Source organism: Ixodes scapularis, unplaced genomic scaffold (assembly GCF_016920785.2).
Source record: "Ixodes scapularis isolate PalLabHiFi unplaced genomic scaffold, ASM1692078v2 PGA_scaffold5__190_contigs__length_132052651, whole genome shotgun sequence".
In the NCBI taxonomy this organism is placed as follows: domain Eukaryota; kingdom Metazoa; phylum Arthropoda; class Arachnida; order Ixodida; family Ixodidae; genus Ixodes; species Ixodes scapularis.
Window position 1 is genome coordinate 28,163,550 of NW_024609880.1, and position 19,539 is coordinate 28,183,088.

At 44.7% G+C, this 19,539-nt stretch overlaps 1 protein-coding gene across 1 annotated transcript in view; it reads left to right on the top strand.

Moving 5' to 3' along the window:
- The window catches only part of LOC120841339, a 101,410-nt gene extending 83,690 nt beyond the window's left edge, over positions 1–17,720 (top strand). Inside the window, exons 9-11 of the mRNA XM_040212218.1 lie at positions 15,880–15,965; positions 16,073–16,117; positions 17,581–17,720. Coding sequence (XP_040068152.1) covers positions 15,880–15,965; positions 16,073–16,117; positions 17,581–17,720 — 271 coding nt within the window. The remainder of the gene's footprint in view (positions 1–15,879; positions 15,966–16,072; positions 16,118–17,580) is intronic.
- Positions 17,721–19,539: the final 1,819 nt, after the last annotated feature.

Consider the following 19,539-nt stretch of genomic DNA (forward strand, 5'->3'; position numbering starts at 1 on the left):
TAGGCTCGGATTGTTTCGGACACTTTAGAACACCTTATGACTAAATCTGAGCAATCGCAGCTTTTTTTCAAAGTCTTGTCTGTGACATCATAGCGGCGTATGTGCGTCTTGGGGCTCCAAGTGGGCACACTCGGCGAGAAAGTGTGTGACATGACCGGCCGCCGTGATTGGCCAGCGCCACGCTGCGATTGCCCAGCGCCAACATAAAGCACGGCGGACGCTGGCCTATTACAACGGTTAGTGATCTTGCTGACTTTCTCACTGAGTGTTCAAACTAGAGTAAAACAAAATCGACTCCTTTACACTGCGCGATGGGTTGGTGCGATAATGGTGAGCAGATCGTAGTTCCTTAAGGTATTTCCTCCTCCACCTTCGCCAAAAGTGATCCGTTACTTTCTGCCTGTTCTTCCACCTTTAAATATCAGCAGAGTCTGAATTTACAGCGATAGGATGTTCGCTGCTGGGCCAGCGTTGTCATTTTTTTTCCCTATAACGAAGTGTGCCGGAGTGAGAAAGGAATGTTCTGTAACCTCTGAATATACGAATGTCAAAAGTCGAGAGTTGCGGTTGGCCTCGATTTTAGTTAGTATTGTGTCCAACTCTTCAAATATCAAGAAACTGCCTACCAAAACCTTCTTCAGAGAAGTCTTCACACAACGAACCATCCTCTCTTAAAGACCTCCCAATCAAGCGGCTTTTTCAGCTATAAATCGCCACTCAACTCGATGAGACAATAACGTGGCAGTGACTTCCTCACTGCGTATGCAGTTTCATAGTCCTGAGAGTTCACGGTTTGCCCATTGGAACGTCATTGCGTTATCCATTATTTTTAAACGACAAGCTCCTCTGCCATAAATAATGCGACTGAAAGCTCTAATGAAAGTTTGGGTCGTCAAGTCACTTACAAGCTCCAGATGCGCAGCCCTGGTTACAGCGCACGTAACAAGAATGTACATAGCACTTTGCAACCTTGCCGCCATCTTTAAAGAAGAAACAACCAACGAAGTCCATGGCAGAGATTACGAAAGGATCAGCTTTGTTCACTCTAATACTCGGTGGAGTTGCGGTGGGCTCACTCACCGGCTTAGAGTGAAACCTATCGTAAATTACACGCAGTTTGAGTATATTTTGTTTGCTTGTCGAGCTCCCATAATTTTGGGAGACTTCTCAAAGTGTCACGAAGACCAGCATGTAGTAGTCGCTCATGAGTGGATGGAAATAATAATTCTGTGAACTTATGTGTGTTAGGAAGAGTGATAGAATGTCTCTCTTCCATCATCCGTTCAGTTTTATGTAGTCTTCCTCCAACACGGATTAAGCCATTAGAGTTGAGAGTCGGCAAAAGTACTTCAAGGTGAGGTTTTGTCGAAGGTCTGCCCTTCTTTGAGAGAGATATGTTGTTGGCAGTACACATCACCTTGCGTTTGTATTTCAAAGTAATTTGGGCATTTCAAAGTTCTGCAGCCTTCAAACTTTTATTTCTTTATGCTAAAGGCTTGCAGTTATGTAAGAAACGCAAAACCCAGGTTGTTTCTCAAAGTAGACGATTAAAATTCTTCTTTAGTGCCAGAGCGATTCGTGATTCAAAGATAGAAAGAGCAACGCAAGTCAAAGTCGGTTCTTCTGCTGATACGAAAGCCTCGTCCGTTTTTTAAGGTTTATTAAGTCCGTAGATCAATCATTTTCTTGCCTCATTAACCACTCAACGCCTGTCCACCATCTGGCGGATGACACAAGTATAGAAGAAGTGCAATCTCTAGTCAAAAAAGACCGCAGGTTTTTCACATCCAGGGTAGTGTCTCTATTTTAAGGGGTCGGTTATTTGCTGAATTTCTTTGACTCGGTTTGCCACAAAGGGTTTTCATTTTGTCATTAGCCCTGTTATCAAACACAGAGCGGTGTTTAAGTCTGTCTAAAGAAATACTGCGTGTGTGACAATTTCAAGCCTGACGAGGAAATATCATTGTAGCATTACGACCGACAGGGCTCCTATCAGTTCCAATCTTGGCAGAATGGGAGTCTACAATGGGGCTACCATGGGCTTAGACCTGATCAAAAATGCCGACACGTCATTTCCACTCCTGTTTCTCATGTAAGCCACTGCACAGTATGCTTTAGGTCTAGCGTCTGCAAATACATCCGATTTAACAACTGAATCATCTTTCCCTTTACCAAAATTCGAATAAACACGTAGTATCATTAGTTCGCGAAAAGTGGACAGTCTACCCAATCTCTGGAGATGCTATCTAGATTATCATCCCGTAGTCATTAAAAACGTAATTTTACTGTGACGACTACTGAAGCTATCCATTCTAGAGGGTCGAAACGTCTGACAGAAGTTTGTAATACGTTGCGATTTGTTAGTTTAGTGACGTTCACTAACTCGAGCACCTTGTCAATATTGACAGGAAGATTGTCACCGTTCTTGTTCAACAGAAGCCCAATTACCTTGATGCACCTCCCTGAGCTGTTCGGGGAGCATCTGTTCGCTCTGATAACTCGCTCTCGTAGAAAGTGCCTTGTAGTTCCTTATCATTTGTGCACCACTTCCGAAGATTCATGCCGGCTTCGCTCAGCTTGTTCGGCTGTTTTCATACCGGTGAGAGATCATCGACGTACTATCACATACCTTGGCAGTGACTGGGAACCTGCCTTTAACGATGTCTAAATGATTCCCCATGGTAGCTGCAAGAAAAAAGGGACTACAGTAAGCTCCAAATGGTATCCTTGTCATTCCACATATTTCACGAGGGCTGTTCGGTTGTGCAGTTTGTGAAATGTAAAAGAAACAAAAAAACAAGAAACGATCAGCACCTCGGTCTTCAGGTGCAAGAGAAGCCTCTAGGAACGCCTTCTCGACATCAGCGCTGACCGTAATTGGGTGATTCCGAAAGTTTGACAACATCCGTGTGAGTTCAGGATTTAAATTGTTTCAGCATGCAGGTTTTTATCAAGTACAATGGGGAGCATGCAACGACGCGTCGAACACTGTTCTCACTTTTGTTGTTTGTGGATCGTTTGTGATAACTGCTCGGTTGGTCAAGTATTACGTCATTCATATTTGTTCACTGTCATCATCCGATTCAACGCGTTCAGCGAATCCGTTAAGCCGGCACTCCCTTATGGCTTTTTCGTACTTCATAAGCACAGAGTCATATCGGGGTAGTTTTCTGAGAAATGCAGCCAAGCGAGTTTCTGCGACGTCCTTATTGCATTTCAACGGGGAATCCGGGACCTTTCACAAATGTCGGACTTCATACTTCCCGTCTACTCTCTGTACAGAAGGGTTGAGCGAGCTAATCAAGTCCAAACAATGATCGTCCTGTTCCTTCACTGGGGAATATTTCATTCCTAAATTCTAGTTTCTAGAATTGGCGAAGCTCTGTAGTGTTGTCGTTTGATGTTCCGCTGATGTTTATCTTCAATACTGCAGTGGCTGTGCCTACGTTAGACGTGTTGCTCACCTTTATGTGGTCTTGTAAGGTCCCTTCAAAACTTGTCTTTACGGCAGCCAGAGAAGAGTTGATGTGCTTGACTTTCCCGGTCGTGACGCTCCAGTAGTAATCTGAACTGATAAGAATCATCTCTCCGGATTTTGATAGGCTCTTTACTGAAGAAATGTCAGCCTATATCGTTCCCTTCGATTGAAGATCTTGAATGAGGTCGTTATCTTTAAGACATAGCTAGAATCTCTCTGTAGATTTCAGAAACCTGTAAGGGCCTCGATGGTAATCTCGGACGCTGTGGAGATTTCTCAGTTTAGTCTCAACGCGCCGACATCGCCTCTTCTTTCCCCTTGTAGGATCACCGAAGCCAAAAAGGGTGAGGTCTTCTTCGCCTACCGTTCGGCAACGAAGTCCCTCAGGGGCAGTTTTTTTTTATTGACGGAGCGCTGTATTCCTTCATCGATAACCACTCGAGATGTTTATCAAGTTGTCCCTTCGATCGAAATTTAGCAGTTTGTAGCAGGACTTGTTTGGAGCATGTTGAGCCGGCTCTGGGTATTCCGTTGAATTGTATAGGCTTTTTTATGAATGTTAGAAGACCGTTTTATACCAGCCCATTCTGAGTCACACAGAACGGTCCCTGCCGACACAGTTTGTACAAAAGAAAACTGTCCGCGCGCTTCTGCAATTTTTTGGACCGGTGAATATGTTTCGCGCTTCAAAAACACGTGTATTCTTGTTCTATTTCTTTTTTAGTATGAGGGCTGCTGTGCATTTTTTAAACGAGTGCTGATTAGAGTCACAGAAAACACATCGCAGAATGTTTACTTTGTCTTCGAAAACACATCGCAGAACTTCTTGTGTCAGAAGAAAAAAATTTTTTTTCGTGATAGAACGGTCTTTTTGTTGTAATGACGGGCTGAAAGTTGAGGGCATTTCTCTTGAGTCGTTATTTTAATATCGACGAACATAAGAAATCTGTAAAGCTCGTCTGTACTTTCCTCTCTAGTTCTGTTGAAATCTGTGTCGGTTGTACGTTAGCGAGAGGTCGGGAGGAAGTGCGCTTTAGAGTAACTCCATATGAGTTGAGACTGACTCCTAAACTGTGAAGGCTCCTTATCCTCCTTGTCACTCCCCTATTAAAACAATCCGGCAAAACCTTCAAGTGACATTCGGTGGAAACAGGTTAATTCCCACTCATTGTTATCAGAAACAAGCGTAGTTTACGAGATTTTGGTGGAAATATTATCGGCCGCCACTTTTGGTTACCGGATTTCGCTGGGCGTTTTGCCGGAGCCACTTTCGGCTAAAATCCGGCAAAAACTTTCAGCGACATTCGGAGGGAACGGGTTACTTTCCACTCATTTTCACCAGAAACCATCACAGTTTACCAACCTTTGGTGGAAATATTACCGGCAGCCATTTTCGCTGGAAGTTTTACCAGAACCACTTTCGATTACACGTCGCTGAGATCCTACCGGAAGCCACTCTCGTTTGCCGGACACCGAACTCCACTGGAAGCCGACGCAAGGGAAACGGCTAAAGGCAAGGAAGCCAAGACGAGCGGGGGGACTGAGTTTGTAATGGCGGCCACCAATAGAGCGGCATTCTCGTGAGTGCGTGTTTTAGCTCTAGACGACGTTGCAATCCTGCAAGAAGTGCGTGCAGCGAACTGTTTTGACGATCCAAAAAGGTGAGCAGCGATCACCGCGTCAACTTGCTATTTGCGACAGGCGAAAGTCTGGGCTAAAACAGATACGGGACCACTCGGGCGGCATTCTCGTGAGTGCTAGTTTTAGCTCGGGACGACGTTGCAATCCTGCAAAGAGTGCGTGCAGCAAACTGTTTTGACGATCTAAAACGGGAACCTGCGATCACCGGCAACTTGCAACTTGCGACAGGCAAAGTCTGGGCCAGAGCAGCTACGAGACCACTCGAGCGGCATTCTCGTGAGTGCGAGTTTTAGCTCGGGACGACGTTGCAATCCTGCAAAGAGTGCGTGCAGCAAACTGTTTTGACGATCTAAAACGGGAACCTGCGATCACCGGCAACTTGCAACTTGCGACAGGCAAAGTCTGGGCCAGAGCAGCTACGAGACCACTCGAGCGGCATTCTCGTGAGTGCGAGTTTTAGCTCGGGACGACGTTGCAATCCTGCAAAGAGTGCGTGCAGCAAACTGTTTTGACGATCTAAAACGGGAACCTGCGATCACCGGCAACTTGCAACTTGCGACAGGCAAAGTCTGGGCCAGAGCAGCTACGAGACCACTCGAGCGGCATTCTCGTGAGTGCGAGTTTTAGCTCGGGACGACGTTGCAATCCTGCAAAGAGTGCGTGCAGCAAACTGTTTTGACGATCTAAAACGGGAACCTGCGATCACCGGCAACTTGCAACTTGCGACAGGCAAAGTCTGGGCCAGAGCAGCTACGAGACCACTCGAGCGGCATTCTCGTGAGTGCGAGTTTTAGCTCGGGACGACGTTGCAATCCTGCAAAGAGTGCGTGCAGCAAACTGTTTTGACGATCTAAAACGGGAACCTGCGATCACCGGCAACTTGCAACTTGCGACAGGCAAAGTCTGGGCCAGAGCAGCTACGAGACCACTCGAGCGGCATTCTCGTGAGTGCTAGTTTTAGCTCGGGACGACGTTGCAATCCTGCAAAGAGTGCGTGCAGCAAACTGTTTTGACGATCTAAAACGGGAACCTGCGATCACCGGCAACTTGCAACTTGCGACAGGCAAAGTCTGGGCCAGAGCAGCTACGAGACCACTCGAGCGGCATTCTCGTGAGTGCGAGTTTTAGCTCGGGACGACGTTGCAATCCTGCAAAGAGTGCGTGCAGCAAACTGTTTTGACGATCTAAAACGGGAACCTGCGATCACCGGCAACTTGCAACTTGCGACAGGCAAAGTCTGGGCCAGAGCAGCTACGAGACCACTCGAGCGGCATTCTCGTGAGTGCGAGTTTTAGCTCGGGACGACGTTGCAATCCTGCAAGAAGTGCGTGCAGCGAACTGTTTTGACGATCTAAAACGGGAACCTGCGATCACCGGCAACTTGCAACTTGCGACAGGCAAAGTCTGGGCCAGAGCAGCTACGAGACCACTCGAGCGGCATTCTCGTGAGTGCGAGTTTTAGCTCGGGACGACGTTGCAATCCTGCAAGAAGTGCGTGCAGCGAACTGTTTTGACGATCTAAAACGGGAACCTGCGATCACCGGCAACTTGCAACTTGCGACAGGCAAAGTCTGGGCCAGAGCAGCTACGAGACCACTCGAGCGGCATTCTCGTGAGTGCGAGTTTTAGCTCGGGACGACGTTGCAATCCTGCAAGAAGTGCGTGCAGCGAACTGTTTTGACGATCTAAAACGGGAACCTGCGATCACCGGCAACTTGCAACTTGCGACAGGCAAAGTCTGGGCCAGAGCAGCTACGAGACCACTCGAGCGGCATTCTCGTGAGTGCGAGTTTTAGCTCGGGACGACGTTGCAATCCTGCAAGAAGTGCGTGCAGCGAACTGTTTTGACGATCTAAAACGGGAACCTGCGATCACCGGCAACTTGCAACTTGCGACAGGCAAAGTCTGGGCCAGAGCAGCTACGAGACCACTCGAGCGGCATTCTCGTGAGTGCTAGTTTTAGCTCGGGACGACGTTGCAATCCTGCAAAGAGTGCGTGCAGCAAACTGTTTTGACGATCTAAAACGGGAACCTGCGATCACCGGCAACTTGCAACTTGCGACAGGCAAAGTCTGGGCCAGAGCAGCTACGAGACCACTCGAGCGGCATTCTCGTGAGTGCGAGTTTTAGCTCGGGACGACGTTGCAATCCTGCAAAGAGTGCGTGCAGCAAACTGTTTTGACGATCTAAAACGGGAACCTGCGATCACCGGCAACTTGCAACTTGCGACAGGCAAAGTCTGGGCCAGAGCAGCTACGAGACCACTCGAGCGGCATTCTCGTGAGTGCTAGTTTTAGCTCGGGACGACGTTGCAATCCTGCAAAGAGTGCGTGCAGCAAACTGTTTTGACGATCTAAAACGGGAACCTGCGATCACCGGCAACTTGCAACTTGCGACAGGCAAAGTCTGGGCCAGAGCAGCTACGAGACCACTCGAGCGGCATTCTCGTGAGTGCTAGTTTTAGCTCGGGACGACGTTGCAATCCTGCAAAGAGTGCGTGCAGCAAACTGTTTTGACGATCTAAAACGGGAACCTGCGATCACCGGCAACTTGCAACTTGCGACAGGCAAAGTCTGGGCCAGAGCAGCTACGAGACCACTCGAGCGGCATTCTCGTGAGTGCGAGTTTTAGCTCGGGACGACGTTGCAATCCTGCAAGAAGTGCGTGCAGCGAACTGTTTTGACGATCTAAAACGGGAACCTGCGATCACCGGCAACTTGCAACTTGCGACAGGCAAAGTCTGGGCCAGAGCAGCTACGAGACCACTCGAGCGGCATTCTCGTGAGTGCTAGTTTTAGCTCGGGACGACGTTGCAATCCTGCAAAGAGTGCGTGCAGCAAACTGTTTTGACGATCTAAAACGGGAACCTGCGATCACCGGCAACTTGCAACTTGCGACAGGCAAAGTCTGGGCCAGAGCAGCTACGAGACCACTCGAGCGGCATTCTCGTGAGTGCGAGTTTTAGCTCGGGACGACGTTGCAATCCTGCAAAGAGTGCGTGCAGCAAACTGTTTTGACGATCTAAAACGGGAACCTGCGATCACCGGCAACTTGCAACTTGCGACAGGCAAAGTCTGGGCCAGAGCAGCTACGAGACCACTCGAGCGGCATTCTCGTGAGTGCGAGTTTTAGCTCGGGACGACGTTGCAATCCTGCAAAGAGTGCGTGCAGCAAACTGTTTTGACGATCTAAAACGGGAACCTGCGATCACCGGCAACTTGCAACTTGCGACAGGCAAAGTCTGGGCCAGAGCAGCTACGAGACCACTCGAGCGGCATTCTCGTGAGTGCTAGTTTTAGCTCGGGACGACGTTGCAATCCTGCAAAGAGTGCGTGCAGCAAACTGTTTTGACGATCTAAAACGGGAACCTGCGATCACCGGCAACTTGCAACTTGCGACAGGCAAAGTCTGGGCCAGAGCAGCTACGAGACCACTCGAGCGGCATTCTCGTGAGTGCGAGTTTTAGCTCGGGACGACGTTGCAATCCTGCAAAGAGTGCGTGCAGCAAACTGTTTTGACGATCTAAAACGGGAACCTGCGATCACCGGCAACTTGCAACTTGCGACAGGCAAAGTCTGGGCCAGAGCAGCTACGAGACCACTCGAGCGGCATTCTCGTGAGTGCGAGTTTTAGCTCGGGACGACGTTGCAATCCTGCAAGAAGTGCGTGCAGCGAACTGTTTTGACGATCTAAAACGGGAACCTGCGATCACCGGCAACTTGCAACTTGCGACAGGCAAAGTCTGGGCCAGAGCAGCTACGAGACCACTCGAGCGGCATTCTCGTGAGTGCTAGTTTTAGCTCGGGACGACGTTGCAATCCTGCAAAGAGTGCGTGCAGCAAACTGTTTTGACGATCTAAAACGGGAACCTGCGATCACCGGCAACTTGCAACTTGCGACAGGCAAAGTCTGGGCCAGAGCAGCTACGAGACCACTCGAGCGGCATTCTCGTGAGTGCGAGTTTTAGCTCGGGACGACGTTGCAATCCTGCAAAGAGTGCGTGCAGCAAACTGTTTTGACGATCTAAAACGGGAACCTGCGATCACCGGCAACTTGCAACTTGCGACAGGCAAAGTCTGGGCCAGAGCAGCTACGAGACCACTCGAGCGGCATTCTCGTGAGTGCTAGTTTTAGCTCGGGACGACGTTGCAATCCTGCAAAGAGTGCGTGCAGCAAACTGTTTTGACGATCTAAAACGGGAACCTGCGATCACCGGCAACTTGCAACTTGCGACAGGCAAAGTCTGGGCCAGAGCAGCTACGAGACCACTCGAGCGGCATTCTCGTGAGTGCGAGTTTTAGCTCGGGACGACGTTGCAATCCTGCAAGAAGTGCGTGCAGCGAACTGTTTTGACGATCCAAAAAGGTGGGCAATTTCACCCGGTTTCATCCGAAACCAGCGTAGTTTACCAGTCTTTTCTAGATTATTTGCCAGCAAACTAATTTCGCTTGAATTTCACCGGCAGCGGGTTTCCAGATTTCGCTGCAATGACACCGGCAGCCACCTTCGTCTACCAGACGACCCGGTTTTGCTAGAAATCTTACCTGAAATGGGTGAATCGCCTCCCTGTTTACCAAACTCACTCGAAGCCGACGCGAGGGGAGGGGGAAGCCGAAACGAGCCGGAGACTGGGTGTGTAATTATGGTGCCTCGAGCGCACCAAGGACGAGTCCCCACGCAAGCTCTCTCCCTCGCGTTGGGTTCGCGGGGAAAATGTGAGACGGTCTTTTTTCTGACTCTTTTGGAGAAAACCGGTTTCTTTTTCGTCAACGAGCAACGGCCGGCCAGGAACGGACGCTCAGTCTCGGCTTCTCGTTCCATGTGTGCGACCTCTATCTTACGCCTCTTTGTCCGTCCGGCTTCAGAAGCATCTAGCGAGCAAAAAAGACTGTGCCCAAGATTTCTCAACGGCGGCGGATGTTATTTTAGAGCGTTCGTGGTTTTCGCTAAGCGTGCTACTGACAGTGTGTACGTGTCCGCCTGATGTAACCACGGCGACGGCATCAGGGACGACATCGTGACTGTGCCCGTGATTTCTCAACGGCGGCGGATGTTCGTTCCGAGCGTTCGTGGTTTTCGCTAAGCGTGCTACTGACAGCGTGTATATGTCCGCCTTGTGCTCCCGGGGCGACGGCATCAGGGACGACATCGTGATCTGTACCCGTGATTTCTTAACGGCGGCGGATGTTCGTTCAGCGCGTTCGTGGTTTTCGCTTAACGCGATACTGACAGTGTGTGTGTGCGTGTGTCCGTGAGGTTCACCTGCTCGGTTTTATTAGTTGAACTACCGTACATCTAGGAATTTACCCAGCGGCATTGTGAGTACCTTGAAAGATATTTTTTGCGACGAAGAACTCGGCTGTTCCTATTTGGTTTGATTGCTTTTGCCTACAGCTGTGCAAATTGTTTCACTGGTATCGACCTTGTTAAATAAATAATGAAACCTTCAGGTCTATATGGCTAGCCGCTTTAATTGTTACCGAATCGTCCAGCATCTAGTGAACATACAACACCCACGCTTCACAATCTTCTTCCTAAGTGACCTCCGTTGACGTCCGAAAGAAAAATAAAAACACGGAAAGTTCCGGTGAATTGTAACTTTACTGGAAGTGAAAAAAAGTCGCATAATCCAGTAAAATAGATTTTTTACTTGAAATAAGATTCCGGTAAAAATCCGCTGACATTCCGGTAAAAGATTTGGTGACATTCCGATAAAAGATCCGGTGACATTCCAATAAAAAACTTCGGTGACATTTCGGTAAATTCGGGCTTTACCGGAAGTGAAAAGAGTCACATAATCCAGTAAAATAATCGTTTACTGGAATTTAAATTCCGAAAAAATTTTTTTTCAATAGGGACATCGCCATGAAGCTTTCTGCGACCGCCCGTGTCTTCTGAGGATCCGATAGGTTTTACGTCGATGAGGCGCGAAAGATGTTTCTTCACGATCCCTGTATGCTGAACGAACCTCTTCTCCAGGAGCTGGGTAGCTGCGCTGTAGTTGTTGTCGCTAACAGGAATCCCCTTTATGACTGATTCTGTTGTACCAACTAAATATTGAGTCAATATTTAAACCTTTCGACTTGAGATAGAATCGTGTTGCGGTGGATAAAGGAATGAAACTGGTCCCAAAATTATTGTCAGCCCTCGATAATTGCGTTATAATTTGGAAGTTCTAATCTGGGAAGTTTCACGTTGATACCTCTCGTTTTGTCGTTTCGTTGAGTCCCCTGAATAAAAGCCGAGGTTTCAGTCAGCAGGAGTCGATAAGTTTTTTAGCTGGTGCTTTTCTTGTAGCAACCACGTGGTACTTCTCTTTATGTTGTATATAGACTCTCTGCAGACTGTGCTGGCTTGCATTTCTGTCTCGATTTCGACCACATTCAGAAGCTATCGAATTTCCGCGTCGAGATTGTGAAAGAAAAAGTTGCCTTTATGCCAAGAAGATTTAGCTTCTCTTGAGTTTGACCATGTGGGAGCGGTGGGAGCTCCAGAGCTGACAATATACCCTGGACGAGCTTCGTCGTGGTAGTGGGGATAGTCCAGGTCTCTTCTTGAGCTTGTCCATGGTTGTGTTTCTTTCCTGAAGAGTTTCGGCACCAATTATTTGTACAAGATTGTAGTCGAGAATGATGGGAAAAGGTTTATGTACAACATTTACATGAAGACGTGGGGTTTGATGGTGAGCCCGTGGTAACCGTTACACATGCTTTTGTCGGTTTCTCTTGTCACGTTTTTCGTGACAAAACATTTTGTCTTCTTTTCCTGCCTACAATCGCGTATGCGTGCCACTCCAAAAAGTATCAACACCGTTGGTTGAGGTCGGGAGGAACCAGAACCACAAGGGAAATATTTGGGGAATAAACAAACGCGCGGAAAAAGCAGACAAACTTTTTTTTTCTTTATTTGTTTGGCGGGTTTTTTCCGCCCAGGGGGCAGAGATAAAGGAGAGAAGCCTGACAGAGTCTCTGCCCCCCAACAGTTCAACAGTAAACAGTACAATGAATATAATCAGCAAAAGGTATACTCAGTAAAAATTAAAAAAGGCACAATGAAACAGGTACTTTAACATTCAACATTGTGAATTGTGAAATAAAATAAAACGGCACAATCAAACAACCAGCAAAAACACGTTCCACAACAAGCATGATTCGAAGCATATAACAAATGTATCGTCGTATTACACGGAAGCATCGTATCACTAAAATAAACATTAAAAAAAAATACACAAAAAAAGTGAGAAGGACACAGCATAAAATAGGACTTATGGCCGCCATTTAGTATAGCAATGAAGAATGATCTAATATATGTCAAGAGCCACATTTTTAGCCAAATATAAGTACATAATAGAAATAGCCTAGATATTACACAACTGAGAAGCTGATACCACTGCCCACGAGAAAGCTTCGGCACTGTTTCTTGAAGACATAAAATGTTTTATTATAATCTATAGTCATTTCTGTTCTGTTTAGCATCTTAGTTATCTGATATGACAAAGCAGTGCGGCCATAATTGGTTCTTATTGAAGGCATCCTTCGCTTTGGGTCTGGTAGTTGGTACGGACCCAAACTCGATTTTGGTGTGGAGTATATTCTATGTTTGTGAATCCATTGTAAGAGCTTAAAATAGTATATTTGGTCTGCCTGAAGCATATTATTATTGATGAATAGTAGTTGGGCTCTTATGTTTCTAATATCTCCTTTATAATGTTTGCACATGCGAAGAATCCTCTTCTGCAAGGTGATAAGTTTGACATAGTTCGAATTGATCGTCGTCCCCCAAACTAAGACGCCGTAACTGATTTTAGAGTAGAACAAAGAATAATACAACGTCTGTTTTAGCCATTTGGGCAGCAAGTTTCGTAATTTATACGTACTTCCCTTAACACGAGATAATTCACCTTTGAGTTTATTCACGTGAGTGTTCCATGAAAGGTCCTCGGTAAACCATACACCGAGAAAGTTTTGTTCCGACACTTGCTCAAGCACAGTGTCTTCAAATTTTAAGCTTATGGGGCTGCAGTCGAGTTTATTTATTGGTTTAAAAATAATATACTTAGTTTTGTTTATATCTAGTTTTAAACAATTCGTTTGTAATCAATTGGATAGCTTCAATAGGTAGACATTTGCAGCACTTTCTAAGCATTTTTTCGTCACTCCAGAAAAGAATACTTTGGTATCGTCTGCATACATTATAAGGTCGGGGGAACCGGATATAGTCGTTATATTATTAACATATATAAGAAAAAGAAGTGGACCTAAAATTGACCCCTGAGGAACACCATGCTGTATTTTAAGTCTATTTGACGATTCGCCGTTTATTAGTACATATTGGTAACGATCTGCAAGATAACTTCCAATTAATTTTAGAGCTACTCCGCGCACACCGTAAATTTCAAGCTTTCTAAGTAAAATATTGTGCTGCACAGTATCAAAAGCTTTACTTAAATCTAAGAAGAGACCAAGAGTAAATAATTTTTTCTCAATATTTTCAACTATTTTATCCTTTATGTTAAGAAGCGCTAGCTCCGCCGATTTTTGCTTTTGAAAGCCGTATTGGGACTGCGTTATTATATTATGCTTCTCAAAAAAAAAAACAAAAAACATGTTAATCTATCAGCAATCACACGCTCAAATAGTTTAGAAAAAACTGGAAGAACTGAGATAGGTCTGTAGTTATGAATGTTTGTCTCACCCCCTCCTTTATACACTGGAGTGACCCTGGCTATTTTTAGCTCGTCAGGGAAATCACCGGACTGAAGCATCTTGTTTACTATATTCGATAGAACTGGACTAACTGTGGTCACAGTGTACTTAATAGGTATGGTTTTTATTTCATCTATTCCAGCGGCGACGACATTTTTTAGGTTTCTGATTATTTTATCAATTTCAAATGGTGTCGTTGGAGTAAGCATAATCGACCCAATTTGGTTTCCTGTGTCAATACAGTCATCTATGTTGGAAGCCCTCCCAGTGTACGCACCTATGCTAATAAAATGTCTATTCATTTCATCGCCAAGTTCTTTCCCAGTGACACGTTTATTATCTATTAGTATTTCTTTCAGATTACATCGTGCCTGTTCTCTGTTCGTGAGTTTGTTTACTGTGTCCCACACTTTTCTAAGGTCATTGTGTATACGTAGAAGTTCTTTTTGATAGTATTCGCATTTTGCTTTTTTTAGGTCGGCATTCAGTTAGTTTCTGCATTTCTTGAACTCGATAAGCAGCCGCGGGTCACGATGCTGAATAAAGGCATGATACTTGGCATTTTTTGCCTAATTCTTCCATACAGGTCTCTAGTCATCCAAGGCTTTCTCATTTTTTACAGTTCACTCTACGTTCCTGAAGAGGAAAAGCTGCATTATAGTACTGTCTGACTTTCATCAGGAATATTCTATAGGCATTTCTAGGGTTGCACTCAGCGTAAACGTCATTCCGCGTCTCTTCTTCCATAAGGCAGCCGAAAGTTCTTAGCGTTTCCTCATTAATGGTGCGATGCCGAAACGTCTCTAGGTCTTTGTTATTTTCTCTAGCAGAGGAGGACTCTAGGCATAAGATTGGAAGATGGTCACTAATATCACACATGATTGCACCTGCTGTAATAGGATGAGTGTCAGTATTTGTTATGCATACGTCAAGGTACGTGGCAGTGTCTGCAGTTATTTTAGTGGGCAATGTTATCAAATTGCTGCAAGCATACTGGTTGACAATATCGCGAAAATTTTGAGCGTGAAGATCATCTGAAATTGTGTCTATATTTATGTCGCCAAGAATAAAGAATGGCACAAATAGCGATCCAAGGAAAGACAGTGCGTCATCAAGAAAGGTCATGAATTCATATATATTACCCGAAAGTGGCCTGTATAAAGCAAGAACAACAGTATTTGATAGTTTAACAGACAAGCTTTCAATGTTTGCATCAATTTTAGATAAGTCATCTACAACCTCATGCTGTAGTTTATCTTTAATATAAATAGCGATACCGCCACCTCTTTTCTTTTCGCACTTATAACCCTCCATGATTGGCGCCATGTCCTCTTTTGTCAGCCAGGTTTCCGTAAGTGCTATTACATTAAAGTGCACATTCAACGAATGCAAAAATGCTTCTAGGTTATCAACTTTATTCTTTATGCTTCTTGCATTTAAGTGTAAGTCGTATTGCGGATGTATGCACTATATTGCCGTATAGGTGATGTATACATTATATTACACTCCGGTCAATACACATCTTCTACGATAAATACCATTTACAATATATATATTATTTATAAGATATGAACCGCTTAAAACATCAATATTACTGTTGATTGTCTTCTCGTCGATAAATATGCACTTGTTCGGCTGTGGGCCAGCGATATGAGAACTACGTTCGTTGGGGCGTCTGCGAACCTAAATTTCTGACCATATGACGACTCAAATATGACGCTTGCAAAATCAAGACCATTTTGACCGGAATGGTTGGCTGTGTCCTGTTACATAAAGTTCCAACATTCACCAGTCTCGTCCGGCAACGCTTCGAAACTAGCTGAAACAGCTGAGGTTCTGTTTGTTTGTTTCAAGAAACAACCCTCCCCCCTCCCCCGCCGCCGTCCCACTAGCAGTAAAACCTCCGCGCTGGTGTAATAAGTGACTTTGGCATACCATGTTTCTACCTTCTACAACAATATTAGCTTCCCAACAACATTTGATTCCTGTACACATCGTATGTGTCTCCAGTGAGTGCCTGTGATGTTAAAAAGTAAAGCACATTTTCATTTTCAGAGCCATGGTTCAAACTTTTAATCCTTATAGACTCAGTTATCACGATGAGACGTTTAAAGCAGCGGCAAGGTTATATCGAAATGGCAGTAAGTAAAACGAATTCAAAGTTGAATGCGCATAGTACCTTTTACGTACATTTACTTCCATTTTTATTTTTCGACAGAGTTTTATGAAACGAGGGTAATCTTCACAGACAGAAAACAGTGCCTTATACTCAGAACCCCGGAATATTACAACCGTAAGTGTATTTCCTAAAAGGGGTTATAATACTGTTCACCCCCCTCCCCCCCCCCCCCCCAAAAAAAAAAATAGGCCACAGTGATCCCTTAAAGCTGTTTGCCCACATATCCTCTCCACAGCCGCCACTGATTCCTTGGATGACGAAGTAAAAGACAAACGACTAATCGAAGATGCACACTAAACATAAAAAGCACGAAGGACAATTAACACAAGATCCTTGTATATCCTTCGAGCTTTTATATTTGATGCGCCTAACCATTAAGCCCACCTGATGGCCGAAGATCTCCTTCCATGACGTCACGCGTACAGGCCATCAGGTCGTGTCGTGACCGTCAGGTGCCATGGAATAGCGCTGACGTGAAGACAGAAAACATATGTATACTTTCCTAAAAATAAGCTCTTATTGACAGACACCAATTTTATTTTCGAGAAAATTAGATAGAAGGGACCGACGGGTCAGGAAACGTTTAATTATGCGGGAGACTATCGGATGCAGTCGAAGAGCATTGAAATTTTTTCATCGCGAGTTGATCTAACTTAATAGCTACGATAGAATAATAATATTAATTGTGCTCTATGTATATTTATAGAGCCCAAAGTTAGTCAACTTTAATAGGCGTCTGGTGTCTCAGGTGTAGATGAGCAATTTAGCCAGTGCAGTACAACTGCTTGCCTGGGGTCTTTAGCGTGCACCATGCAGTACTCATACATGACTGCAGGCCGGTACGATGCTCAATCAGACTAAAACAGGCAGGGGTGGCGATTGAGCTCCCCCCAGGATTCTTTCCCCACCCATTCCCGTTTCGATCTAGATTAGAATCGTACCGGCGTGCGGTCGTGTACCACTACTGCTCTGTGCACGTTGGACCCCGGGCTAGCAGCTCTACTGCACTGGTTAAATTTCTCATCTACAGCTGAAACACCACGGAAATTTAGTCAATGCAGTACAACCGTTAGCATGGGGTCTTTAACGTAAGTATAACGTAACATTTAACGTAAGCAAAGCGTTAGTATAACGTAAGTAAAATATTTAATGAAAGTAAAATAAATGACGCATAATCGATATAGTTACACCTTGCGGCGGTGTAGATTTATCTGCAAATTCCTCCGCCAGCCAGTCATTTTATATAAGCAGATGTATGGTTGTAACTAGCCCTCAAGAATATTTACAATACAATAATATTGAGGGCATGGAAGCAGAGGGTGGTGTAGAATATACATGTAGTACAGTACAGATTGGAGCTAGTGGTAAGATAACATTATATTAAAACAGTGCAAAAACAGTAAGGAAGAGTAGCAAAAAGAACACCGAGTGCTGTATTCCCTTTTCTTCTTTTTCTCTATGCTTGTGCGCTGTTTTTAGTATGATAACATCATACATAAAAGTGATTCGTAACATAAAATTAATTTTAACGAGTGTAGGTTCACTAACTTTTATCTTTTATTGCATTTTTTTTTCAGTGTGCGAGTTATTCACTGGCGGTCGCTATACAAATGGAATATTAAACAGCATTTGTTTTTTTGTCTACACTGTATATTGTCAGCAACCAGCAACAAGATTTACGAGTTTGAGCGAATGCTGGTCGCCAGGAAAGGAATGACTCCCGCGGCAAGATATAATTAGGGCTCTGATACTTCCCATAGTCTGATGACCCAATAAAAATGTTTACTTCGAAATAATGTGATATTTTATTTTGTGTCATACATTCGGTTCACTCTTTGTCAAAAGGACACAAAAATTCCCAAAACTTTTTTAAGTACCTAGAAATTATATTTCTGTTTTTCTTTCACAGCGCTAGAAACTATTATGGCCATCTTATAGTTAAGGTAGCACACTATGCCTACGCCAGTTCTGTTACAAAATAATGAATTTCAGTAGTACTCCATCATGCACGTACGTCAGCTGTTTGCTTCAAACTACGTTGGTTGAGAAAATCTTCCTCAAAACATCTCGGTGAACGCAAAACGACTCGCACTCATAAAAATCAACGAGCTTAACAAGCTAAACTATATATTGGAATATTCATTGCAATAAAACTTGTTATCGTTTGAAACCAAAGCGGAAAAGGCGATGTCGTGCTATTTTTGCAAGCAGTAATGACTGTGTTGATGATTTGTAACTTAATCATAAAATATATAAAACAAATAACTATCGTAAGACACATCAACGATTTCACGACTAAGGACATACATCAACCAACTCTTTAGCCAATGAGAGCTGACTTGTTGCTTATAACAGAAGTAAAGAAACGAGGTCTAGAACGTAGAATACATACACGTAAATTGTCTCGCAAAATAAATATAGCGTCACTTCTTTTATTTATTTCTAACGTACGCTTTATATCAAGGCCCTTAAACTGTTTTAGGAGTTCCGTGTCTTTCAATTATTAAAAAAAATGACAGAAAAGAGGCGACAAAGAAGTAATAGTATTTCCTATTTATTATAGTTACAACGTAAACGTTGAAAAAAATATCACAAATCTTACCTCTGAAGCCGAGTTTGAAAAAAAGATTTGTGTCTAGAGTTTTTGTTGATTAAAACGCATTCGTTTGAAAACTTAACGCCAAAAAACATTGTACAATACAATTTTTGAGATGGCTATTACTAATGCGTGCTTTGAAATGCTCATTGAATGATGAAACAATATTTCCTACATCATGACAGACCTGAATCTTTTCTCAAGGCGCTTTTATTCTGTCGAACAATGACACTGAACGCCGCCGTCATCATCATAGATTGCACCTGGGCCGAGTGAATGGATGCAGATGGCCCAGGCGTGGCTTGCACCAACCCACCACACAACACTGTGCTTGCACCAACCCAACACTGTGCCCGTAGCTTGTCTGGCCTTCCTGAAGAGGCACGTATGTCACGCTCTTTCCTTTAACTTCGACTACAGCAACGGTATGCTGTAGTTTCACATGACATAAACTCGGCTCTAGCTATCATGAGAAATCATGTTCATGAACATTCGCCCTAAGTATTTCTATGCCAGAATGCAGCGTTTATTACATCGCTCGAACACTCTTGCGTTGTAGGTGACTGCGCCACCATGAGTAGTCGGTGCAACATCGAAACACCAGCTTGTATGAGTTTATTACTCCCACCGACCGTTGTTCGATGTTCACACTATCCGGCAAATGAAGTTTTCTTTTTTTCTTTTGTTTTCCGGGGGAGGGGGGGGGGGGGGTGAGGGGGGGGGATAAAGGGGGGGGGTTTGACTGGTTTAGAGATTTTCCACCGTGTGCTTTAAAACCTGTTAAAATCGCAACACGAGAGCACATACTAGCGCCATCTGTCGGGTAGCCATGGAACACTTGCACTTAGCGAAAATATTTCCTTCTTTTCATTTTGCGCTTGTATCTTTCTTTTTTCGCTGAAAAAAAAACATTTTGATAGGCTATAAACAGCTTACAGTC